Below are 26,348 nucleotides of genomic sequence, written 5' to 3' on the forward strand. Positions count from 1 at the left end.
AGCATGTTCCTCTAAACTAGAAAGAGTTAGAAATGATACAGTAAGAGGAAAGATAAACTTTTGTAATCCTATTACAAAGTTTGTGGAACTAAATAATTGTAATGGTTTGGATATGTAAAAAGGATGGATGCAAAAAAGGTTACCAAAGGGGAGTTTATAATGAGCTCCAACTGGGAAGAAACGAAAAGTAAAATCTAAATGTAAGAAAACATGTTTGTAATGTATTATTGATGCAATGGAAGCCAGAGAGAATGCTGACTGGGAAGACAGAAACGAATGGAGGAAAAAAATTTCAATTGCTTAAAAATGTGTTATTCAGTTAATAGTTCTAATTTTATCACAAACTCTGAATTAAGGCTGGTTCACAATAAACCGGGAACGGAAACGACAACGAGAACGAGAACGGAAATATTGTTAAAATAAATGTATTTAAATGTGAACATTCACAATTAACTATTGTGAATCCTCACATTTAAATACATTTATTTTAACATTATTTCCGTTCTCGTTCTCTTTGTCGTTTCCGTTCCCGGTTTATTGTGAATCAGCCTTTACACGTATTTAACAAACATGAACGCGATATATTTGCCTGTAAAAATATTGTTCTTATATATTTTTGGTTTTTGTGATTTGTGATAAATTCTGATGTGATGGGGATATTTGGAGTTCAATTTCGAATTCAGCGCAAAAGAACGGTTAAGAATCAGTTATCAGAACAAAATCATCGGAAAAAGAGTATTAATATGCAACACTGTGTTATCAATACGTACATCAGCATTTAGAAAATCCACACGCGATCCGGGCTTCATTACTTTTGTATGAAGAAAATTTTATACTGGTAGCTTGTGTGCGAACGGTGAGCACAAGCAGTGTCTGACATCCCTCCGTTCCCCTAATGAGTATTCATATATTTATTCATCTACTAGCCGTACCCGTGCGCTCCGCTGCACCCGTTAGAAATAAATATAAAGTAATTACATAATTAAAATAGGACATTTGATCCAGGGAACATTCGTGTTTGATAGAAGGATAAATCGTTTAATATGTTACTTAATTTAAATTGTATCCAAATAATTAAAATGCGATCATTTTGGTCCAGAGACACTCATTTGGTGCAATGGCAATTCCTTTAACCTGTTTCTTAATTTTTATTACATGCAACCATAGTTTAATGAAGATTGACATCATTTAGATTTAATGTGTATATTTTATTTTACTTGTTATAGGTTTCCATTGAATTATGGTAATAACTTAATTTTAACCCTTGTTTTCTACGTATTCAGTAAATGGCGTTTGGCCCACTATGGTTGTGAACCCCTTCAAATAACTTAAATTATATAATATAATATTACATATTATATTATATTATATTATATTATATTATATTATATTATATTATATTATATTATATTATATTATATTATATCAGAAGTTACTGTAATAACATTATAGTATTATGTCCATCTAGAGAAACTACACTTTCCAATGGTGAAATAATAATTAATTATACAAATCGGTTAATTTAGCTTCCGATATTACTTCATACAAACACAGAAACATTCTCTGTAGGCTATCTTTCATAGCTTTCGATTGTTGTTGTCCAAGGCCCCTTATAGACCAAGTCATTTGTTTGTTTACGGCCTTAGATGGAAGTTATATTAATTTTAAAACTCATTTATCTCATTAAATATCAGTCCTATCAAAATTTTTCAAAGAATAAACCTTATCGCAAATGATTTTTAAAGAAACGTTTGTTATGTAACATTTTTCACAAAAAGCAATAATAAGCGAGATATTTCGATTTATTTAATTCAGGCCCCCTTATAATCCCCCTTTTAAATAATGTATTTTGAATGCCATGTAGCCTAAAATCTAAGTTACAACGAACTTAATTTATATTCCAATTTTCATCGAAATCCGTTCATCCATTATCGCGTGAAAAGGTAACAAACATACAGACAGACAGACATACAAACAAAATAATTTCGGGGGAAAAATTGTTCCGGAGCCGGGTATCGAACCCGGGACCTGTGGTTTAACGTACCAACGCTCTACCACTGAGCTACCCGGGAACTCTAACCGACACCGATCCAATTCTTCCCTCTATATCCACAGACCTCAAAGTGGGCTGACAACCGTCAAGCAACCAACCATACAGTCAAGTTGGTTGCTTGACGGTTGTCAGCCCACTTTGAGGTCTGTGGATATAGAGGGAAGAATTGGATCGGTGTCGGTTAGAGTTCCCGGGTAGCTCAGTGGTAGAGCGTTGGTACGTTAAACCAAAGGTCCCGGGTTCGATACGCGGCTCCGGAACAATTTTTCCCCCGAAATTATTCATACAAACAAAAATTTCAAAAAAGCGATTTTCGGTTTCAGGGTGGTTAATTATATATGTTAGGACCAATTATTTTTGGAAAATCGAAAATTACCAGAAAAATTTTGGCTATAGATTTATTATTAGTATAGATTCATCTATAGAGGATTTCAAGTTAAGAAAAAAGCATTGGTTGTATGGGCCTTGCTTAATACATTGTACAAGCTATATGGTAGGAAGGCGTTTCTATGGCAACTGGTCATTTGATGAAATAGCCCCATTTGCTCAATGCTTTTTTTCTTAACGTGAAATTCTCTATACATATAGTACAACACAGTAACAGCAGCCTATGAACGAAAAACTAGCTTTATGATGATTTTATTTTATTTTTTTTCATTTTTTTAATCTGACGTCTGTGTTCTGAAAAATGATAAACACCAGATTTGGCACCAGATAGAAAGAAAAAACACTAGGAAAGCGACATAGCGCTAAGTACCAATATCTGGACTTAGATAAGATTTCAAAACACCTGATTTGGTGCCAAGTGTACCAGATTGGCAACACTGTTTTTAGGGATGTGAATTTTCTTAAGTAAAACATTTTTCATCGAAAATATCCGAAAATTCAAAGAAAGATTTCTTCATACTACACTGCAATAATATTATTTCCAGAGTTTTCACAGTACGCTGAGATTTATCACTACTCCTTATGCTGGAAAATAACCTTTCATTCCTTTCATGAAGTTAGAATTAAGAAAGTAATGCGTTTCTTGTTGACATGAGAGATCATTTTATCTCATTCTCGAGTTCACAAAATGTTGTTGGCAGTGCATGCACAAACTTTCTATGCAGTTATAAATTCTTTTATGGACATACTCTCTATCAGTGGCGGCTCGTGGGTATTGAATTAAGGGGGGCTGCATACAAAAATAAACCAAGCAACTTACTTTATTTAAAGATTAGTTCCATGCGCCTTATCTTGCAAGTTGTGTTTAAATGAGACAGGCTCATGTTAGTAGATTTACTGGCATTTAAAGAATCCTGCGGACAAAATTCCGGCACATCGGCGACGCTGATATAACCCCTGCAGTTGCGAGTGTCGTTAAATAAACCATAATTTAATTTTTCATATGCAGATTTGAACCTTAGAAATATCTAACTGGCGATGTTGTAGTTGGTTGTATAATATATATACATAATACATCAATAAATGAAAAAAATAACTGAACCAGAAATTGAATTTAGGATGTTCAAGAGTGCGCACCAGGGCGCTTGCCTCATTTATTGTGACGTTAGATGTTTCAGATTCCATTATGGTTTGAAAACATTCTAGCAATGGCTCCTTCTTCTCATGAACAACTTTTACTGTTCTTATTTTAAATCCATCTTGTTGCCCCAGCTGATGGAATTGTCTTTGAAACACATTAATCTAATACAGACTGTGTGGAGATCGAGAGAAGAAAGCAGGGCTACTGGATAAATTATCAAAAAATATGGGGGCCTTTGTATTTTGTTTAGCGGCTCTTTCCATTATGAGATTCAACTGATGGACACTTAATTTCACATTTCTCCTGAATTGTTAAGGTACTGAACTGAATAGACTCTAAATATTGTACAGAATTAAACATTTTTGCACTTGTTATACTCACAACATTAAAGAAAATGTATTTAAAACTGCGCGCTACTGACAAACTGCTGCAAACTTTGCAGCGCCTGGAAACTCTGGATTCACGGCAAGGGGCAGCAGGGGGAGGGGTAAAACTAACGCGCAAAGCATCCGATACGAGACTGGCAGCTCCAGGGGAGGAAATGGCTTCACCCTATAGTCCTTGTCTCTGGTTTCGCTCTGGCAGCACCAGGGGAGGAAGTGACTTCACTAACGATTGCGTGCATGTCATTGAGAGCAATTTTTTTTTTAATTCGAGCCGCTAAATAGAGACTATATAATAAATGTATTTCACAACATAAAACGAGACAAGAGCCACAAATGTCTCGGGGTGCTGCAGCTCCGCAGCCCCTCTTCGAAAGCCGCCCCTGCTCACCATACATTTCATTTTCATTCAACTGAACGGATAGTACAGTTCTAATCACAATAGAAAAAATATAACCACCTTGTCAAATACACTTATTATAGGTACATTGGTAGTTTTAGTTCCCAAATTAAAAAAAAAACATATAAATGAAGAAAATTGTTAACAGAAAAGGAGGTGATACTAAGCGACGTGTTATTGGAGCTAAATGAAATCTCTAAGAAGTATGGGTTGAAAATGAATGCAAACAAGACGAAGATCATGATTATCGGAAGAAATCTAAAAAAGGTTAACTCGAAATAAGGCAGTGGAATAAGTGGACAGCTTCAAATACCTGGGGTCTACTATAAGTAGTAACACGAGGAGTTACCAGAAAGTCAAAAGGAGGATAGCAATGACAAAGGAAGCTTTTAATAGAAAAAAGAGCAACTTCTGCGGACCTCTGGAAAAAGAACTGAGAGACTAGTGAAGTGCTTTATGTGGAGTGTGGCATTGTATGAAGCAGAAACATGGACATTACGACGAAGTGAAAAGAAATGATTAGAAGCATTACAAATGTGGGTATGGAGAAAAATGGAGCGTGTGAAATGTACAGACAGAATAAAACAATGAAGCTGTGCTAGAAAGAGAACGTTTGGGACGGGAAGACGTAGATGGGAGGATAATATTAAAATTAATTTGAGGGAGGTGGTATATAATGGTAGTAAGTGGATTAACCTTGCTCAGGATAGGGGCCGATGGCGGGCTTATGTGAGGGCGGCAATGTACTTCCAGGTTCCATAAAAGCCATTTGTAGGCCTAAGTAAGTACTAGAAAGAGCGACTGAAAAAATAATAATGCTGAAACTAATCAGGAAGAGGAAAAGAAATTGGCTGGATCACTGGCTGAGAAGAAACTGCTCACTGAAGGATGCACTGGAAGGAATGGTGAACGGGAAAAATGTTCGGGGCAAAAGAAGATATCGGATGATAGACGACATTAAGGAATATGGATCGTGTGCGGAGACTAAGAGGAAGGTAGAAAATAGGAAAGATTGGAGAATACTGGGTTTGCAGTGAAAGGACACTATAAACGGATGAATATGAAAAAATGCTAAATTGAGTTAAACCGTGACAGTTTATCTAAATCCTGACAAATTGACGTCCCGAATTAACTTCGATAAAATCCTGCTCCAAGGTACCAAAAAATCGAGTTTAATGGTCATCTTATGTGTATTAGTCAGATAATTGATTTTTCTCCAAAGGTATTTGATTTCTATCTCTGGCAAATCTGGTGCATCCCGTAGTGATGTATGTTTACTCTGAGCACCTCATCCTCTCTCTGTCTTTCTCATTCCACAATCGAATCATAACTATGATAACATTGTTTTGAAATAGCTTATGTAAGGTACAGCGAATGAAATATAATTAATTACGAATTACTTCTGTTCGCAGGAAAGCTGTGAGGGCGGCGCTAGTGTTGCTGCCCCTGCTGGGCATTACAAACCTCGTCAACATGACAGAAGCGCCTCTGGATCGCGCCGTGTGGGAATTCGCCCTCTGGTCCTACACCACGCACTTCCTCACCTCATTTCAAGGCTTCTTCATCGCATTTCTGTACTGCTTTCTCAACGGAGAGGTGGGCTGTCTGGACTTCCGATCATGTTGTTACCTATGAAACATACAAGACCAGGAAAAATAAGCAGGGTTTTGAAGTAAAAAAACTGGCCGTACTGAGTTCACAACATCACTACCGGGTGTTACAGTGTTATTTAAACAGAGTGATTTACGAAGATTGTGCCATACTCTAGGATCTGATTTCTGATATCACTGTGAAAAAAAAAAAACTTTATATATGTACGTGTCCCCACCCCCTCTCTCTCCCTCTCTCTGTCTCTGGATATCTGGAGCTGGGTGTGTTAGAGTACAGCTGATAGCAACAACACAAAGTCTCGTGATATCAAGGTAGAGATATCGCAACACCGATACAACGTCTCTACCTAGCATCCCAACAACGGAAGTTAGGGAATGCGGCGCGAGTAGTTTACACTCGGGCGACTTCATGTATTGCTGCAGAATGTGGGATCTTTGAAAACCGGTTTAATACAGATTTTTCAGGCGAGTAATAATGCGAATGTTCTTTAATGAATTTATAATACACTCAGTACAGTACATTATGCAACGAGCTTATAATGGTAGTAATTAAGATGCGAGTATTTTTGTTTATGAAACGAGCGCAAGCGAGTTTCATAATTTTCATACGAGCGTCTTAATTACCATTATAGGCAAATTTCATACGACTTTTTATGCTCGACCATATTTCTAACTTGAAATTATTCATAAGTATTCATGTTATGGTTATGTAAGTAAGGAACGGAACTGACCTTCTAAATTGTGAGATGTGCGCAGACGCGAAAGTATTGATTTTTTCCGAGGAACGAATGTCATTGACCTTGATATAAACTAGAGAATAACATGAACATTAATTTTGATATAACCTGGAAATTGATTTAGACATTGAAAAACGAGATGATAAATTGAATTTATTTGAATATTATTTACAACTAACGCTAATTATTATAGTAACAGAACATAATCTTCTGCGACAGTATTGGATTTCCACTCTCCGTGACGTTTCGCTAGTTGTCTTTCGATTGCATATCCGAGAAGAATCGATACTTACGCTTTTATAATGCTACAATGGTGATTTCTCATTGGCTGAACAACTGAACTATAATGAATAGGTGTACTTTAATGAGGTGCATTAAAGGGCTACTACCAGGTGTAGTATAATTACTACATTTCGGCTTGGTCGAGCATGAAGTAATTTATATACTCGTAAGTAATTTAAATACTTAAACCTTCATAATTTACACGTTTATGTTTAACATTCAGGAGGGTGTAACTCACTCTATTTTAAAATTAGGTCTTATGTTTGTATGAACTTTTTTCTTCACAATGATGTTAGAAACCAAATCCTCTAGTATATAGTACAATCTTTGTGAATCACTCTGTATTTTAAGAAAACGAAGATAAGTTATTCAATGTGTTTATGTCAAGTTTTCATACAAATTCAAAACTATGACGGTGTTGTGTACTGTGTCATATTGTAAATACCTCTCGATTTAGATACGATTATTGATGAGGCACTGTATTTTCGTAAGACTTAGGCACAGGATCGGATTCTGTGAGAAGATTCAAGTTTTAGTAGTGAAATTAGAACTGATTACTCAACATAAATAATTGTATTAATGTTATTCAATAAGATTCATAAAATATGAGGAATCACAATGGTTCTAGTTAGGGATTATCTTTAGAAACACATGCACAAGATGTGAAACTTTACGAAAAGAACCACAAGTTTAGGCGTTGTGGGCTAGAAGAAAAGGTCGCCTATTGTAGAACAGATTTATTAAGCTTCAGACGAAAATAACTGTTTACTGTCATATAACCAGAGTAGAGAATATTAGCAAAAGAGATCACAAATTAACTTCTTAAATTGATTAAGTCTTTGTGATCCGTTCTCATTTCTGATTTATTTACTTTTATAACTAAAGACCGTTTTCTTAGTCAAATAACATTGGAATTAATATAAGTATGCACGGGTTATACATTACATCGCTCGCAAACACAAGTAACACGCATTACTGGGTCACTCTAAACAGGTTCCTTACTCCTAAACAGGTATAGTATATTTCAGTTTAGCAATGTTTATGATATTATGCACTACTAGAGTCTAGTTGAAATAAAGATGCATAAAAAAATACTATACTAAAGTAAAGAAGTGGATAGAGGAATTCGGAGAACAGTATCTCTGTGTAAGTTGTGACATGTGTGTAACTTATGTATGGATGAGATAAGCTTTTCTAAAAAATGGTATTTACAGCAGCACTGTAATTAAAAAAACATATAAACAATTTGAAATTGGTAGAAAGGAGTGAGTTTGACAATCTACCTTCAACTAAGACAATCTACCTTCAACTAGTAATTCAATGCCGGCAGACGAATTTAGCAGAGATCTGTATGAAATGGTGGTGCATACCAACATTTCTTTCAACAAAGTTGTAGAAATTTTGTTAGAACACTTGTACACAAGGGCAGTATCTGTGTTATACTATAGTAGTACCGGTATTTTAAGTTAAATTTTACAGCAAAGATTATTGTAAAATAGTCTTAAACATTTAATTCAGGGCACTATATGTGCTACAGTTTTACCGGTGTTTTAAGTTAAAAATTTACAACAAAAATTATCTTAACATGGACTTAAACATTACATTAAGTGCGGTACCTATGAAACAGCAACATTTTAATTAAAATTTTGCATTAATGATTATTGTAATATAGGCTTAAACATGTAGTGCCTCTGATACAGTAACATTTTAAGTTAAAATTTTACATCAGAGATTGTTGTAACATAGGCTTAAACATTTCATTAAGAGCAGTGCCTGTAAAATACAGAGTGAGTCAACCAGGGCTAGACCGGCGTCAGCGAAAAGTCAGTGTTTAGTTACATAAACACGTTCACACTGTGAGAATGCAGCTGTATACCGTACATTTAGAGTGCAGTAGTGGGTTCATTATGAAATATAGCCTTGAACAACGAGTGTTTGTTCACGACAACTTTGTGAAATACGAATCTTGGAGAACAGTTGTAACAAACTTCCGTCAGTCATTCCCTGATTCGACAAAGCCTTCTTAAGCAATGATTTACAATTTCGTGAAGAAATTTCGTACAACTGGATCACTATTGGATAAGAAACGAACACGTGTGAAGCGTGTTCTCATTGAGGAGATGTTAGATGAAATTGGCCACCAACTAGAGAGAAGTCCTACGACATCATCCCGCCGTGTAACTCAGCAGGTAGGGATGTCACAGTCTTCAGTGATAAGAGGTACGAAACAATTAAAATTAAAACCTTACCAAATTCGTGTAGTTTAGAGTTTAACGTAACCCGATTATCAGAGCAGACTTAGGTTTTGCATGTGGTTCCAACAATCAGTGTATGATGGACTACTTGATCCCACCTTCATTTTTTATAGCGACGAAGCATGGTTCCACCTCAGTGGTTAAAAGCAAAGTTTACGCGAATAACCCACATTCAGTTGACGGTATATGTACGTGAACGACCACAAATATTATCAGAAAATGCAGGCTATAAATTTCTAGAATTTTAAAAGAAAATCAACTCATAACTGGACAAAAATTACAAGGTACCACAACAAGACCTATTAGAATTTAAATATCTGATAAAAGTATAAAAAGGTTACCAATAATATTTTTTAGAAATCACTTTTTACTTTAAACTAAATTTTCCAAAATTTGAAAATGTTCACACATATTATTTCATACCTCCACAAGCATTAGAGATAGAATTTTGAAATTTTGTACAGTGATTTAAAATGTACTTATGCAAAAGGTAGACTACAATAATGCCCATTTCTTTGAAAACAGAAAAATTAGGTCACAAAACATTATGTAAATTTTAATATATTTAATATAGGAGAAATAAAAAATTAATTATATTAAAATAAACAACTCTACATGTCTGAGAGTAGCATACTTTTCAGAAATAAGTGCTTATTACATGAAGAAAAAATATTAAAGATGTCAGAGAGACCATAACAATGTTATGGTTACCAAATGACGTAACTGCAGAATTCTTTTGTTTTTTTCATACTCTGATAAAACTAGTTTGAAAAATATTATTAGTAATGTTTTTTATACTTTTATCAGCTATTTAAGTTCTGATAAGTCTTGTTGTGGTACCTTGTAATTTTTGTCCAATTGTGTTCATTTTCTTTAAAAATTTTATAAATTTAGAGCCTGCATTTTCTGATAATATTTGTGGTCGTTCACGTACATATACCCTTGAGGAACTAAAAAAAAAAACATCCGGCACGAAATTCGAGCCATTTCGGAGAACGAACTGCGACGAGTTGCTGGACATGTCTTCAGGAGATGTGCAGGCCGCTGTTAGGAGTCTAGTCCAGGCTGGTTCATCCTGTAGTAAATTTTTAAGTTAAAAGCTTACAGCAAAGACTATAACTATTTATTCTTTTGTAATACACAACACAGCCCTACTCTTGAAATCATTATTTTATGTGTGTTTCTTGTCCTTGATGTGGGAGTAGTCTCTTTTGAATCGTATACAGCAATGCGCGCCACTACTCTTCGTCAAGTAATTGCACAAACTCCGTACTCCCTTAACTTCAAAGAGTAGTGGCTAAGATTCCGGTCTCTAATTATAACGAAGACTTTGCTTGGTTTGTAGGTGCGGATAGCTGTGATGAAGAGTGTGTCCATCTATCTGTCCCTCCGGCAGCACCACTTCACTCCCCGCCGCAACTCAGCGTTCTCTGGCGTGTACATCACGGCAGACAACCAGCCGCCACAGCCCGTCACGAGTACGGAGAGTCACCACAGCGAGGCCCGCTCTTGTGGGGGCTGGTTGAGGCTCTGCTGCCGGGGTAGTCAGCCATCTCCACCCGACACACCCGCCCCAGAGTAAGCATGGTACAATTTTCATTGAAAAATCCACAGTGAAACTTGTGGCAGACAAAGTCGCAGTTGTAGTTTTTTCGGGGTTCTCCCGTTTTCTCTCATATAAGTCATCTACATCATTCCGTCAACATTTCTCCATTCATCATTCCATATCATTCCTCTAACGCCGGCTGAAGACGCACAGAGAGGGCTGGTCTAAGAACGAGAAGGGTTGCCTGCTCGAAACCTGAGAACGCAGCGTACTTTAGTGTAGTCAGCCGGTGTGGGTTTGGAAATGCGCCTAGCTTGAGGGCTAGCGCAATAGATCGTGAAAAGTCGCAGTGCTGAGTCGTAGTGCCCCTCTCTCGAAATTTCATTCCTAATACAGTGATAGACACTGGACTAATCTTGTACAGGATAGGGACCCATGGCGAGCAATGAACCTCCGGGTTCCTTAAAAGCCATAAATAAGTATAAATAAAATAGTATACAAGTGACTCAATGCATTACAATAATTTAAGCATAATAAAGATGACTAATTCAAAACGGTGGGTTTGTATTCTATAGGGACATCATTTTATTTTTACTAAAATCTATACTAATAATAAATCTGTAGCCGAAATTTTTCTGGTAATTTTCGATTTTCCAAAAATAATTGGTCCTAACATATATAATTAATCACCATGAAACCGAAAATCGCTTTTTTGAAATTTTTGTTTGTATATCTGTCTGTCTGTATGTTTGTTACCTTTTCACGCGATAATGCCTGAACGGATTTCGATGAAAATTGGAATACAAATTAAGTTCGTTGTAACTTAGATTTTAGGCTATATGGCATTCAAAACACATTATTTAAAAGGGGGGTTATAAGGGGGCCTGAATTAAATAAATCGAAATATCTCGCTTATTATTGATTTTTGTGAAAAATGTTACGTAACAAACGTTTCTTTAAACATAATTTCCGATAAGTTTTATTCCTTGAAAAATTTTGATAGGACTGATATTTAATGAGATAAATGAGTTTTAAAATTAAAATAACTGCCATATGAGGCCGTGTAATGAATTAAAAAACAAATGACTTCGTCTATAAGGGGCCTTGGACAGCAACAATCGAAAGCTATGAAAGATAGCCTACAGAGAATGTTTCTGTGTTTGTATGAAGTAATATCGGAAGCTAAATTAACCGATTTGTATAATTAATTATTAATTCACCATTGGAAAGTGTAGTTTCTCTAGATGGACATAATGCTATAATGTTATTACAGTAACTTCTGAGTGAATCGAGGACAGGTAAGATTAAAATAGCTTCTTATGCACAGAAAACTTGATAGGCTATTCTGTACATTCGTTTCCTCTATTTCCTAAAATAATTTTTATGACCAAATGAGTGGCCTCTGGATCAAAATGATCGAATTTTAATTATGCAAATACAATTTGAATTAAGTAACATAATAAACGATTTATCCTTATATCAAACACGAATGTTCCCTGGATCAAATGTCCAATTTTAATTATGTAATTACTTTATATTTGTTTCTAACGGGTGCAGCGGAGCGCACGGGTACGGCTAGTTTCTAATATTAATCTGGCTATACCTTTGAATTAATGCTTGAGAACCGGAAACACCGTTTGCTACCCCCTTCCACGACTGGAGTTTGATGATATTAGTGTAAAATACAAACAAATATCTTTTCTAGGTATAGGAGGGAAGAAAAGTACTTCTTCCATTTACGTAAACTAGGAAATATCGCGATTTTGAGTTTGATAATTTTCATTAGGTTTTTGTTTAATCAAAATACAGTACTGTATTTAACAATAAGTGTTTTTACTCACGAACTGAGCTATCCATTATGCAGTGTATATCATACTGCCTACATTACATTAGCGTACAATATAGAGAATGAAGTTAAATTGAAAAATAATCATAATATGGATATTTAAACACATTTTTGAAAATGGTGGCCGTTCATTTCGATACAGGCTTCAGTTCTTTTGTGCATATTATCGCACTATAGACTATTGTACCTAATTCCAATTACCAGTTTCGTCCTTCGTACTAGTAACTCATGTTGAAATACTTCTGTGCCTACTCTATAAAAGAGTACCTTACGTACTGCAAATTCAATTTTCACTTCGAAAAGATAAAATTACTCAGACATGATATCTACTCTCCATCCAAGTGGTTTTGTTGCAGAGTCGTAGAAAGGGGGGAAATCACGTGACAGTTAATTACTTAACGAGACCCTTTTATTTAAGTTATTTTAATAAGTTGTATAATATTACGTAGACTTCCAATTCCTAAGAGAAATTAATGTTTTCAAAATAAGACCTAAGACAGCTCAGCCACTAGCCTTTACAGAGGGGCGAGCAGGAGCGGGTGAGGGGGAACCGGGATGCGACGTAGGCAAACGGACGACAGTACCTGTGCGAAAATATGATTCAATATTGAAAGCTCTTTCGTCACTGGAGTCCACACCTGTGGAGTAACGGTTAGCGCGTCTGGCCGCGAAACTAGGTGGCCCGGGCTTGATTCCCGGTCGGGACAAGTTACCTGGTTGAGGTTTTTTCCGGGGTTTTCCCTCAACCCAATATGAGCAAATGCTGGGTAACTTTCGGTGCTGGACCCCGGACTCATTTCACCGGCATAATCACCTTCATCTCATTCAGACGCTAAATAGCCTGAGATGTTGATAAAGCGTCGTAAAATAACCTACAAAAAAATCGTCACTGGAAAACGCGAACATATTTCCGGAATGTACTATACTCACTAACTCAGTACTGTTTACTATGACCGTAAGGCGACTTTGACTGCATACGCGGCCTTGGTTCTATGTGGAAGACAGTTGGAAGAGAGGGGGTGGAAGTGAAGTACATTAAAAAACTCAGGTACAATAAAAATTGAAGTAAAAATAAAATGATGTCCCTGTACAATGCAGTACATAAGTTTTCGTCTGTTGTCAATATAACGTCCTGTGTTATCTCAAGTAGAGGTCCGGCGTCTTATTGACCAAACACCAGAGGAGTGTTACAGTGTTTTCTTGTAAAATATCTAAGAACTGGGGTTGAAGTATATTTCGACAGGTGTAAGTCCTCTAAGAAGATGAAATTACTTAATTTCATTTAGTAGTGCACAACTTAAAAACTACAAAAATTCCTACTCTTATGGTTGTGTCATTTGATGAGAAAATCCATTGAGATATTATCTGAAAATTAAAATATAGATGTATATAACATTCAAGACAGAACTTCATCTTTTCTTTCAGAACCCGTGTTTGACGAATACTGTCCTCGTCCGAGGAGAATCTGCCGTCCAGGCAAAATCACAACAATAGCAGAAGAAATAAACATCACAGAACTAAGAGTTTCCGCGCAGCTCCACCCAGTGCCATCGTGCCACAACACACATCAGCGTCCAATGGGGCGCCGACCCCAGCCGCAGGAGACCCTGTGATGGCAGTGATCGGGCTCTCCATAGTTGTGATAAATGTGAACAATGAGAACTGTAGTTACATCAGCAACGAAGACGTCCTTAATCCACCCAAGTCGCACTAAATTTAAGAGTGCATGAATCAACTTACAGTAACCATTCATGCGGTAAGAAAACTTGTCAAAACAGCTATAGTCTTGTTCACCTACAGTTCCTACCCTACTAGAACTAACCTCTAACTAACCTCTGGTAGAGACCTGTGGTATCTAATAGTAGGAAAGTATGACAAATTCCTAAGGGGTACTTAGATATTATAGCTGTCGTAAATAAAATCACGACTACCGTAAAAATGTCTTTCTGAGTTTCGTGTTAATCATTTCAAGAAGGAAGGAAGCACAATAACCAAGTATACAGGGTGATTCACGAGGATTTACCGTCACTTATGGAGTTTATTTCCGAAGACATTTTGAGCAAAAAATATCATATAAACATGTGTCCTAATCTCAGTATTTTCAGAGTTACATTAATTTGAAATTATTTGTAAAATACCATTATTCTTTGGTTTTGAGGGTAAAAGAATATTACAGAAAAGATTGAACTATTCAGGAGTATCATTTCTTTAATTAACTAGTATTCTGAAGCTAAAAATGAGTTGTGAATTCCATAGTTGCTTCGTACAGAATTTTTTTTAACTACAAAATTACATTTTTCTTACGCATTTATTGCAACAATTGTCACAAATCACACCACTCTTGTAAATTCTTTAAGACTGTACATTAGGATGCATAATTAAACTCTAAAGACTGTTTCTAAAGTCGTATGATTTGTAACAATTTTTGTAATAATTGCGTAAGAATGACGTAATTTTTAGTTAAAAATTCAAAAACAGAATGTGTAGCAAATAACACATTTTTAGGTTCAGAATACTAACCAATTAAAGAAATTATACTTCTGAATAGTTCATTCTCTATTTGTGATATTCTTTTACCCTTAAAACTAAACAAAAACGGTATTTTACTAACAACTTCAAATTAGTGTAACTCTAAAAATATTGAGATTAAAACACATGTTTATATGACATTATTTTCTCAGAATGCCTTCAGAAATAAGTTCCGTAAGTGGCGATAAATCCTCTTGAATCATCCCGTATATGCATATAGTACCGTGTATATGTAGGATTATATAGTACATTGGTATTGAATGATTCAGAAATAATGCGATAAATTCCTGAATATTGTGGTTGTTCGCATAAGAAATTCAGAAATCGAGTGTTCGGACCACACCGATGTGCGTGATATGAGTCAATAACAGTTATTTATGATACAAGTTTCACGAGTTTCACAAACATACGAGGATGAAAAAGATAACTTTACGAATGTGCATCATACAATGTTTCTTCTTCGATAGCACAAATTTACATTAAGTAAATAATTCAACTTGGAGAGGTTATAAGATCAAGATTTTCATGGACGCCTAAATTTAAAACTTAAATAAGTATTCATGAAATTACGGTGTGTTTTTTTTCATAATCACGATTTCATGGCCGTCTAAACTGACCATAATCAACAAAACGGTTAGGAAAAATTAAGAAAAAAGTCACGATGCAATCATAGCCTATTAGACTAATGAGAAGCGAAGTTGCTTCAGATCCTTGAAACAATGTAAGCAATGAGTACTACATACCGCACTCAAAATACTGTCGTATGTCGAAAATCATTATATTACTTTCGTAAGTTATTTAGAACGCTATTTTACTACTTGAGGGTATGAAATTACAATAATAAAATAGTAAGTTATCAAAGGTTATGATACATATTTATTAAAACATATTTTACACCAATATTTTATTAGGAATAAGATATTTTATGAATCACAATCTTCGGGTTACGACACTATTTTGTTATGTAACTTCAGAATAATACGGGCTAAAATGTAAATATAAATGTTAAATTTATTACTCATTTGTGTTACATGTAATATTTACGTCATGAAAGATCGAGGTAATTCACTAATTTCTTACTAACTAAAGTTTGTAACTTAAATTGAATATTGCATTTTCTTTGGCAGTGCGTAAAATGAACAGCAGTACGTAAAGTAATTATTTACTTTTTACGCACTGGTGTTCTAATGGTTCACTTTATGCATTGGTAACAGTGGGTAAAATGCAACTTTACGCAAAATCGTGAAAAAAAAATACATTTTTTACAGCAATTCCTAAAGACAGATCTTTCAAAGCTAGGCAGCGTGTTAACAATAGACTATTATACGATAGCGTGCGAAAAGTACCTACGTATAACACTAAGTGCGGCAAGTGTTTTTAACACTGACATTAAAGTGTTTGCGCCGATTCTTAATTTAATTGTTTCCCACCAAATGTCAGGAATTGCAACCGATCAATAACGCTTTTCAAACAACTGCAGGCCTACTTTTAAAAATGGTAGTTGGTTAAGAAATGTACACAAATTAAATAAATTACTGCAACGACAAATGTGTCTTAGTGAAACTTACAGCAGAGTCCGTATAGGCCAGTTTCTATCTGATGCTTTTCCAGTTCACTGCGGGCTGAAGCAGGGAGATGCATTGTCACCTCTACTTTTTAACTTCGCTCTAGAATATGCCAATAGGAAAGTTCAGGATAACACAGAGAATTTGGGATTGAACGGGTTACATCAGCTTCTTGTCTATGCGGATGACGTGAATATGTTAGGAGAAAATCCACAAACGATTAGGGAAAACACGGAAATTCTACTTGAAGCAAGTAAAGCGATAGGGTTGGAAGTAAATCCCGAAAAGTCTAAGTATATGATTATGTCTCGTGACCAGAATAATGTACGAAATGGAAATATAAAAATTGGAGATTTATCCTTCGAAGAGGTGGAAAAATTCAAATATCTTGGAGCAACAGTAACAAATATAAATGACACTCAGGAGGGAATTAAACGCAGAATAAATATGGGAAATGCCTGTTATTATTCGGTTGAGAAGCTTTTGTCATCTAGTCTTCTGTCAAAAAATCTGAAAGTTAGAATTTATAAAACAGATATATTACCGGTTGTTCTATATGGTTGTGAAGCTTGGACTCTCACTTTGAGAGAGGAACAGAGATTAAGGGTGTTTGAGAATAAGATTCTTAGGAAAATATTTGGGGCTAAGAGGGATGAAGTTACAGGAGAATGGAGAAAGTTACACAATGCAGAGCTGCACGAATTGTATTCTTCACTTGACATAATTAGGAACATTAAATCCAGATGCTTGAGATGGGCAAGGCATGTAGCAGTATGGGCGAATCCAGAAATGCATATAGAGTGTTAGTTGGGAGGCCGGCGGGAAAAAGACCTTTGGGGAGGCCTAGATGTAGATGGGAAGATAATATTAAAATGGATTTGAGGGAGGTGGGATATGATGGTAGAGACTGGATTAATCTTGCTTGCTCAGGATAGGGATCAATGCCGGGCTTATGTGAGGGCGGCAATGAACCTTCGGGTTCCTTGAAATCCAATAAGTAAGTAAGTATTTCAACGATATTTTATTTGTAACTATATGAAATAATTAAGAATTAAATGTAATTACAAAAAATTACAAGGCACCCGGGTTTGTACCAGAAACCTCTCCAGCTATAATGCAATGTCCTATCATTGAGCTGTAACACGGCTTGGTTGTAATGAGTGAAGTTTCGCTGATACAGTAAGACTGCTACTAATTCTGATTGTCCAGAAGCGGTGGAAACATTGACCTCCCAACTCTGAGTGGTGGACAATAAAAATTATATTTCTAGTACCTTCGCCTATAGGAGTGGCTATTTTTGTCCTTAACTATATACATATACATTAAAAGTATCTACGAACCTTGCACTTGTAGAAAGAGGTAAAAACAGCCACTCTTCTCCTTAGACGTACTTGACGTATGATCGTTATGGTCTATCGCTCAGAGTTGTGTAATTAAGGTAAAGGTAAATCCTATCACAGTCCACCACTATGAAGTAACGACTAGCACGTCTGACCGTGAAACGAGTGGGCCCGGTTCAAATCCTATAGTCCCGTCGCTCTAATTTCCGGCAGCCAATCGCGTTGCAGGTCGGCTACATTTAAACGTGTGCGTCTTGTGATTCGCTTATGAAGACGTTATTCATTTCTTAAGCCTCGATAAATACTTAATCTAATCACCCGCCATTTTGGCTCTTTCGTTGGCGTTCGCAGAAAGCACACGAAGACGTTATTTGCCGTTCAATTATTTGCTGAATTATAGTGCGTTTGATTTATTATGATAGGAGCTACGACATGATAATGTTTAACGATGTGGCAAATAGATTCCTCGTATGGTAGCTCGGGAACGAAAGAACAAAAATGGCGAACGATACTACCTACCTAGACTTTATAGAGCCTTCACTTCCTAAGACGTAAGCAAAGAGGAGGAGTCACGCCGGGAATAACACCGTCGCGACTATAGAATATGTTTATTGAAAGGTTATTAAGGATTAAACAATTAACTTACGAAATTTAAGAGGCATATTGGTCCGACAAGTTAGCATATAAATGAGATAAGTATAATAATCCTTCAATAACTGTCTTTTTGACCTACTAAATAATACAAGAAAATTACATTAGGTCATTACATAATCAAATTTGATTGTCAAAAAGACAGTTATTGAAGGATTATTATACTTACCTCATTTAATTAACTTACGCGTAAATGAAAAGCACTCTTAAAAAATACTTTGTAAATAACGATAAAAGGATAATACGAAAATATTCATTAATAATAACATAGCTTTGCTAAAGGAGTCAAGAGACGTCCCGGTACTCAAAAACACAGACATGATTACTTTATCAGTATATGTTTCACGAACCACATTAAAGAAAGTATATTTGCTTTCTTCTAACTTAGAACTACGTTTTTCTTTTCACTAGGAATGGGAGCTAACTCGGATATTTATCTCCAAATAAAAATGCAACGCCTGCCATGCTCTCCTTGTCTTCATCTCGATCTCCTTGTCTTCCCCTTGTTCTCCTTGTATTTCCATTGTTCTCCTTGTGTTTTCTTGTTCTCTTTGTCTTCCCTTGTTCTATTTATATTTCCATTGTTCTTGTATTCCTCTAGTTCCCCTTGTGTTCTGCTTGTTCTCCTTGCCTTCCCCTTTTCACTGTGTATTTTCATTTTTCTCCTTGTATTTTCATTGTTCTACTTATATTTCCTTGTCCGTCTTGAATTCCCATTTCTCTTGTTGTCTTACACTTCTTCTCCTTTCATTCTCCTTGTTCTCCTTACCTTCCCCTACTAAAGATTATTTTTTTGTTCCTACAGAATATATATGTTATGGTACCAATTAATATTAAAGGAGAAAAATTCGCTCCGGCGCCGGCGATCGAACCCGATTCATTGGTTCTACGTACCAAGCGCTCTAACCATTGAGCTACGCCGAAGTCCAATCCACAGCACCGGATCGAACTCCCCTCCTGCAGTGTTTTTCCCTTTGTGGCCTGACTCCAAGTTGGGCATGTATGTTGACATTTTATTAATTCAACTGCCATTATACAAGGAGTGCACTCAGTTGAGTGACTTGGCCGGGATTCCACAGTAATATGCACAGTAATCTGTACAGAAATATGCACTGTTGCTAGAAGAATTTACTAAAGATTATTATTTTTTTGGTCCTACAGAATATAACTGTTATGGTAACAATTAATATTAGAGAAGCTGCTGTGCTGTGGATTGGACTTCGGCATAACTCAATGGTGAGAGCGCTTGGTACGTAGAACCAAGGACCCGGGTTCGATCCCCGGCGCCGGAGCGAATTTTTCTCATCTAATATTAATTGTTACCTTCCCCTAGTTCTCCTTGTATTCCCATTGTTCTCCTGGTGTTCCCCCGTTTCTCCTTATCTTCCCATTTTTCCTTTAATCACATTTTTCTCCTAGTATTCCCCTTGTTCCCCTTGTATTCTCCTTCTTTTCTTTGTCTTCTCCTTGTTCACTTTGTAGTCCCCAGTTCTCTTTACATTCCCTTTGTTCTCCTTGTCTTCCCTTTGTTCTTCTTTCCTTCTACTTGGCTTCGTTACTCGTCTTCACTTTGTTCTTCTTATGTCCCCCTTGTTCTCCTTGCATTCCTCTGTTCTGCTCATCGTCCCCTTATTCTCCTTGTTTCATTTCTTGCACTACCCACACATAGTTTTACGTAAAGATACGCAGCATAGTAAAGCTATGCACCTGTCGACAGGTGAACGCACTCATGCGTAGTTCTACGTAAAGATGTGCAGCATAGCAAGGTTATGAACCTGTCGACTTTTTTTTATCTGCTTTTGATTAATATGCCCCATCACTCTAAATACTAAGTAATCTAAAACCTCAACTACAACGAGAGAAAATTTCTCTCTATATATTTTATGCTCGACCATGCCGAAATGTAGTAATTATACACCTGGTAGCAGCCCTTTAATGGACCTCATTAAAGTACACCTATTCATTAAAGTTCAGGTGTTCCACCAATCAGAAAACACCATTGTAGCAATATGAACGCCCAAGTATCGGTTATTCTCGGATATGCAATCGAAAGACAACTAGCGAAACGTCACGGAGGCTGGAAATCCAATACTGTCGCAGAAGTTTATGTTCTGTTACTATAATAATTCGCGTTAATTGTAAATAATATTCAAATAAATTCAATTTCTCATCTCATTTTTCAATGTCTAAATCAATTTCAAGGTTATATCAAGATTAATGTTCATTTTACTCTCTAGATTATATCAAGGTCAATGACATTTGTTCCTCGGAAAAAAATCAATACTTTCGCGTCTGCGCACATCTCACAATTTACGAGATATTGCATAAGGTCAGTTCCGCTCCCCAGTCAGATATGAATAACATGAATACTTATGAATAATTTCAAGTTAGAAATATATCCGAGCATAAAAAGTCGTATGAAACTTGCCTATAATGGTAATTAAGACGCTCGTATGAAAATTATGAAACTCGCTTGCGCTCGTTTCATAAACATACTCGCGTCTTAATTATTACCATTATAGGCTCGTTGCATAATGTACTATTATACGCTCGTTGCATAATGTACTATTATACGCTTGCAAGGGTGATATAAGCGTTCAGAGTTCTTCAATGTGTGAAAAATAATTCTGCATTGTCTAAATGAAAGTCCAAAATCCTTACACCCATTTGTGAAGTGAGCAAGAATGACCAGATAATACCCAAAGTGTGTGACAAGTTAATTTCTTTTCAGCAACAAACAGACCACGAACAGGAACTGAAGACAAACCATTCATGAGGGACATGCAGCAACAACAATAGAAATAATGAACACAGAACTGTGAAGAATGTATACATTCAGTCTGGAGAATGTCCCTTTGTGCTACAGAAAGCACAAGCAAGTCAATTGGTGTTATTTAAAATGGATATTCACCTGGTACCCCACTTGGGGCTGGATATTCCTTTGAGACAGGCCTAACATTGTTTCCTCCACATGGGGACGTTAATCAAATGGCAGGGTGATAGTGTCTGAATTTCCATTTATTGATATCTAGTTTATATGTTAGTGACAGAGTGAAGTTTCATAACCTCATTTATGATGAGGGATGAGAGAAAGAGACTTTATATTTATTATATGTACAGTTTTAAATATGTAAGTAGAAATATACATATATATATTAAAAACCTCTGTTAACCTCATTTTCTTACCTAATCTCTGATGTAAAACTAACCATAAAGTCAACTGATAACCCTGCATTGTGATGCTACAAGCGAAGTGTTTATAACCTTCTTATTTTTCTTACATTACTATGCGTTAAGCAGCATTGCTTGTTAAACCTATATTGGCTTATCTATCTTCCATGGACTCGTCTTCCTATTGGTTTGTGTATAAAAATATTTGGGTATTTTTCAATTGTCCATGCTTTGACTTTGTTATTATCATCTTGTATCACTGGCCCTTTCTAATAACGTAATACTCACAGTATTCCACCAAAACCACTTCCACTATGTCAATAATATATTTTACCAAAACAGAGTTCTACATTTACTGCAAGCATTATTGATACAGTTTTTACATATAAACTCTACATAATACAGATTGTATCGAAAAGGTGGGCAAAACTTCAGGCATGAATTCCTCATACATAGAGAAGAAAAAAGTTTATATCAACATGGGTCCGAAAATGCTTGATTGCCGAGTTATTAGCGGCGAAAAGGAGGACCATTGTGCAATCCAGAACTTTTGTTTGCTGGAATTAAATGCGCGACACGTGTTGATGGTGCTCCCCACATTTCAGTTTTCGTATAAGTACACATCTCGATGCACGTTGCCCTGGCCGATGAATAGGGCGAGGTGGACCAAATTGCTTGGCCCTCACGATCACCAGATCTCAACCCACTGGACTTCTACCTGTGGGAGCATTTGAAAGCGCTTGTGTATTCGATCCCAGTGAATTACATGGAAGCATTTCGTCAGTGAATTCCAGGACGCTATCAGGCAATGTGAGCTATGCCAGGCATTTGGGAGAATGTGCGGATGTCAATGAGACGAGCAGCTGCCTGTATTCAGGCAGAAGGAGGACATTTTGAACAGTTCCTGTAAGAAAATGTATATAGACTGCATCATTAATAAATTAGCCTAATTCCAAGAAACAAACATATTTTAGTGTACTTGTCACCCCTATAATTCGGCAACCAAGCATTTCCGAATCCATGTTGATATAACCTTGTTTTCTTCTCTACTCATATGAGGAATCCATACCTAAGTTTTGCCCACCACTTTCGATACACCCTGTAGATTGAATTAAAGTGAGACTTTTATGGGACTTCAAGGAAAAAAAATTACTGGTTTTTAAAACTTATTTAAATCACTGTGATAAACCGAAGTACAAAAATTTTAGAGAAATCGGTTTCGACAACAGAAAATTTGCTGACACAAATGACCGTCATTTTGAAAGACTGTGTGTGCCAAGACCGTCACAATGATCTCATTTTAACAAAAACACTTCATATTTAGTTTTACAGAAATCACTCCCAAAAATAATATTAGGTGACTGCATTTTCTTCTATGTTGTGACAACGACAACAAATGTATAAATGAAGTTACTTCACATATCAATTACTTTCTCTTCCACTGTTGCTGTGCTTTCTATATTCCTTTTCATAAGACTTACAAGTTTCAAAACACATACACTCTTTGACTCTACACTACGAACGCACCCACATAGGAAACAAGAGGCGCCAAGACCAACAACGACCAGTTCCGAATATGACCGAAAATAGGTCGAAACATGTTAACAAGGTACGTTAATAATATTTAACATAAGAAAGTTCTTATCATACATATTCTCAAATCCTTAATGAAAATAATTTTCTACCCAAATAAAACACAATAAATATTAGTATCCTTTTGTTTTTTGCACACTCACATGTATAATTTAACTTGTGTATTCACCTGGAGGACGAAAATTTACTTAATTCCCTTTACCCGAACATTATGGAAATTCTATTTCAACATTTCCTTCTTCATTAGAAATTTAATAAAATGAAATAAGTAATAATAATAATAATAATAATAATAATAATAGTAATAATAATAGTAGTAGTAGTAGTAGTAGTAGTAGTAGTAGTAGTAGTAGTAGTAGTAGTAGTAGTAGTAGTAGTAGTAGTATAAACTAGGTTTTTAAAATGTTCAATATTTTCTAAAATATACTCAGGAAGATAAAATGTGATGAAATAGACACTCAATGAAAAGCACCGCAATACAGTGACAATAACCGAAAAGTAAACAATAAAAAGCAGACTGTAGATGTTCAACTGACAATCTGCTATATTCAATAGACATGATTTCAAGTACATGTCTTTCTTTTCGGATATTTTGAAGTTGAAATTTCATGTGCACCCAATGATTAAATATACCACCCTCAACAACTCTGTCAACTATATTCTTCACGCGATCAAAAAGTGGACTTCCTTTAACAAGGGTCATTACTGTGGATGTGCTCCTTATAACCCCATCTTGTAGCTCGCAAAGCGAATTAGAACTAAAACCGCGTGACGCCAAAACAGAATCAAAATAATTATTCATTAAGTTGGAGCTTAGAATTGAAATATTTTTATATTTTGTTGCCCAGATGAAGCAAGTACTGTTACATTCAAATGAATTCTTCATTACTCTTTGTGATTCAATATCTTGTTTATCTTCATAAAATATATACTCAGATGAAGCCATTCCCATCTTCATTCCAGAATCCAAAAGTTCAGCCATGTTCCTCAGTTGGGGTTGAATGCCCGGATCAATTAGGAAACTTGTTAAATAAGTTTGAAACACTGTCTCCATAGCTAGACTATAAATAATCCAGAATAGAATAAACCATCTTAGGGATGTCGTTCGAGGAAGTATGGGTACAGAAATACCCACTATGATAGACCAACAGTAGATCAAAGTAGCTGTGAAACTAGAAAATGCAAAAATATCATTGGCATATCTTGCTATACACAGGACAACAACAGCAGCCAGAAAAACTGACAATAACAGTGAGAGCCATCCATAGAACGAAAACATTCTCCATATACTCATCCAGCGCGGGTATTTGCTTCCACAAGGGACGTACCAGGTAAGATAGCACCACGTATAACTACCTGTGAAGTCAGTATATTTTGTTCCCATGCTGAAAAAAGCTCCAAATGCTATATCTGCTTCGCCATTCATAAGCTGTCTCAAAAAACCTGCATGTTTTCCATTATTGTCAGTGACAGCCCAAAAATCATCAAGCGGAATAAGATATTCTTCACTCATATTCATCTTCTCAGCTATAGTTTTCAGTAACTGAATTTCCCAACCACTTTTGAACATAAACTTTATTACTTTCGTACCATTCAACACATAGACAGGTTCTTCGACGAAATACGGTGCAAATATTGCAGAAGCTCTAATGGGACATGTATAATGATTTGTACTTATTTTCTGAGGAAAAAGGTAAGTGTCTTTATCAAAATATCCTGTATCTTTCATGATCCAACTGTCTAGTAAGACAACATCTTCGACTTTTAAACACTGTGCTCGACTGCTGTATGGAAACCACGTGTAAACATCTAGTTTTGGCACCTCAACATTATTAAACACTACCACAACAGCATTCACAATCTTCTTTTTCCAGAGCTCGTTTAAAAGTAATTTTGCAGTCTCTTCTTTAGGGTAAATGAAGTCGTTTAACAACACCACAACAAAGCGCGCTCTAGGATTCCACGAATCACTGTAAGACAGATGCAAAAGCTCGTAACTCAGAACTATAGCTGCTCTCCGAGGTTCATTCGTGTCTGTGACCGTCAGAATTATGTAACTGCCAGGTTTATCAACATCTTTCCTCCGCTGCTTTTGCCAAGAGTTCTTATACACGGTAAGAGGCCAGTAACTTAGCTCTTTTATCAGAAGGTCTTCTATTTCAGGAAAAACATTGCTTGACTTCACCAATAAGAAGTTAATGAGGTCATGCTCAGTTAAGGCAACGACTAAAGTGCTAGAACGAGTGAAATATCGCTCACTGATAGTTTTAAGGCACTGCACCAAGTGGTGAGTGTTTAAATTTGCATTCGACTGAATTATGAGGTAAAGAATCAGATGTAAAGTATGTATTAGCGCCCAGAACTCTTTGTTGCGCCACATTTCTTCAGATAACTGAATTCTGATGTTTTTATTTCACGTTACGCTTTGTATATCTTATCGTAACGCATATATCCTTTTGAACATAAGCAAATGATCTGTTGTAAATCGAATAACTCAGACGTCGAATGCTATAATTATATTTATTCTAAAATATTTTATTTACTGAACTGTCATAATATTTGCTACAATGACTGTGCTATAAATTTATATTATGACAATAGCACAACAAGAATTTGAAAAGGAAATGATTATTATTTTCTTCGAGTATGTACACTTCAACGTGCTCGATATGTTAACATATTTTCTTTCACTATAAATAAATCGTGCTATTTACAAGACACTGAACGCGAAAGATACAGTTAGATACTCTGTGCTGGAAATTTGTATTGATATATGATAATATCACAACAAGAACTACTGAAAGGAAATGAATATCATTATTTTCGAATGCATACACTTCAACCTCACCAATATTGTGA

The 26,348-nt window shown here is 35.9% G+C and overlaps 1 protein-coding gene across 1 annotated transcript in view; it reads left to right on the top strand.

Moving 5' to 3' along the window:
* Pdfr (Pigment-dispersing factor receptor) overlaps positions 1-14,345 on the top strand; it is a 417,264-nt gene extending 402,919 nt beyond the window's left edge. The window contains exons 11-13 of the mRNA XM_069836024.1: positions 5,777-5,960; positions 10,594-10,826; positions 14,066-14,345. Coding sequence (XP_069692125.1) covers positions 5,777-5,960; positions 10,594-10,826; positions 14,066-14,078 — 430 coding nt within the window. The 3' untranslated portion in view covers positions 14,079-14,345. The remainder of the gene's footprint in view (positions 1-5,776; positions 5,961-10,593; positions 10,827-14,065) is intronic.
* The last annotated feature ends 12,003 nt before the right edge of the window (positions 14,346-26,348 follow it).

The sequence above is a fragment of the Periplaneta americana genome, chromosome 9 (assembly GCF_040183065.1).
Source record: "Periplaneta americana isolate PAMFEO1 chromosome 9, P.americana_PAMFEO1_priV1, whole genome shotgun sequence".
NCBI classification, from domain to species: Eukaryota; Metazoa; Arthropoda; class Insecta; order Blattodea; family Blattidae; genus Periplaneta; species Periplaneta americana.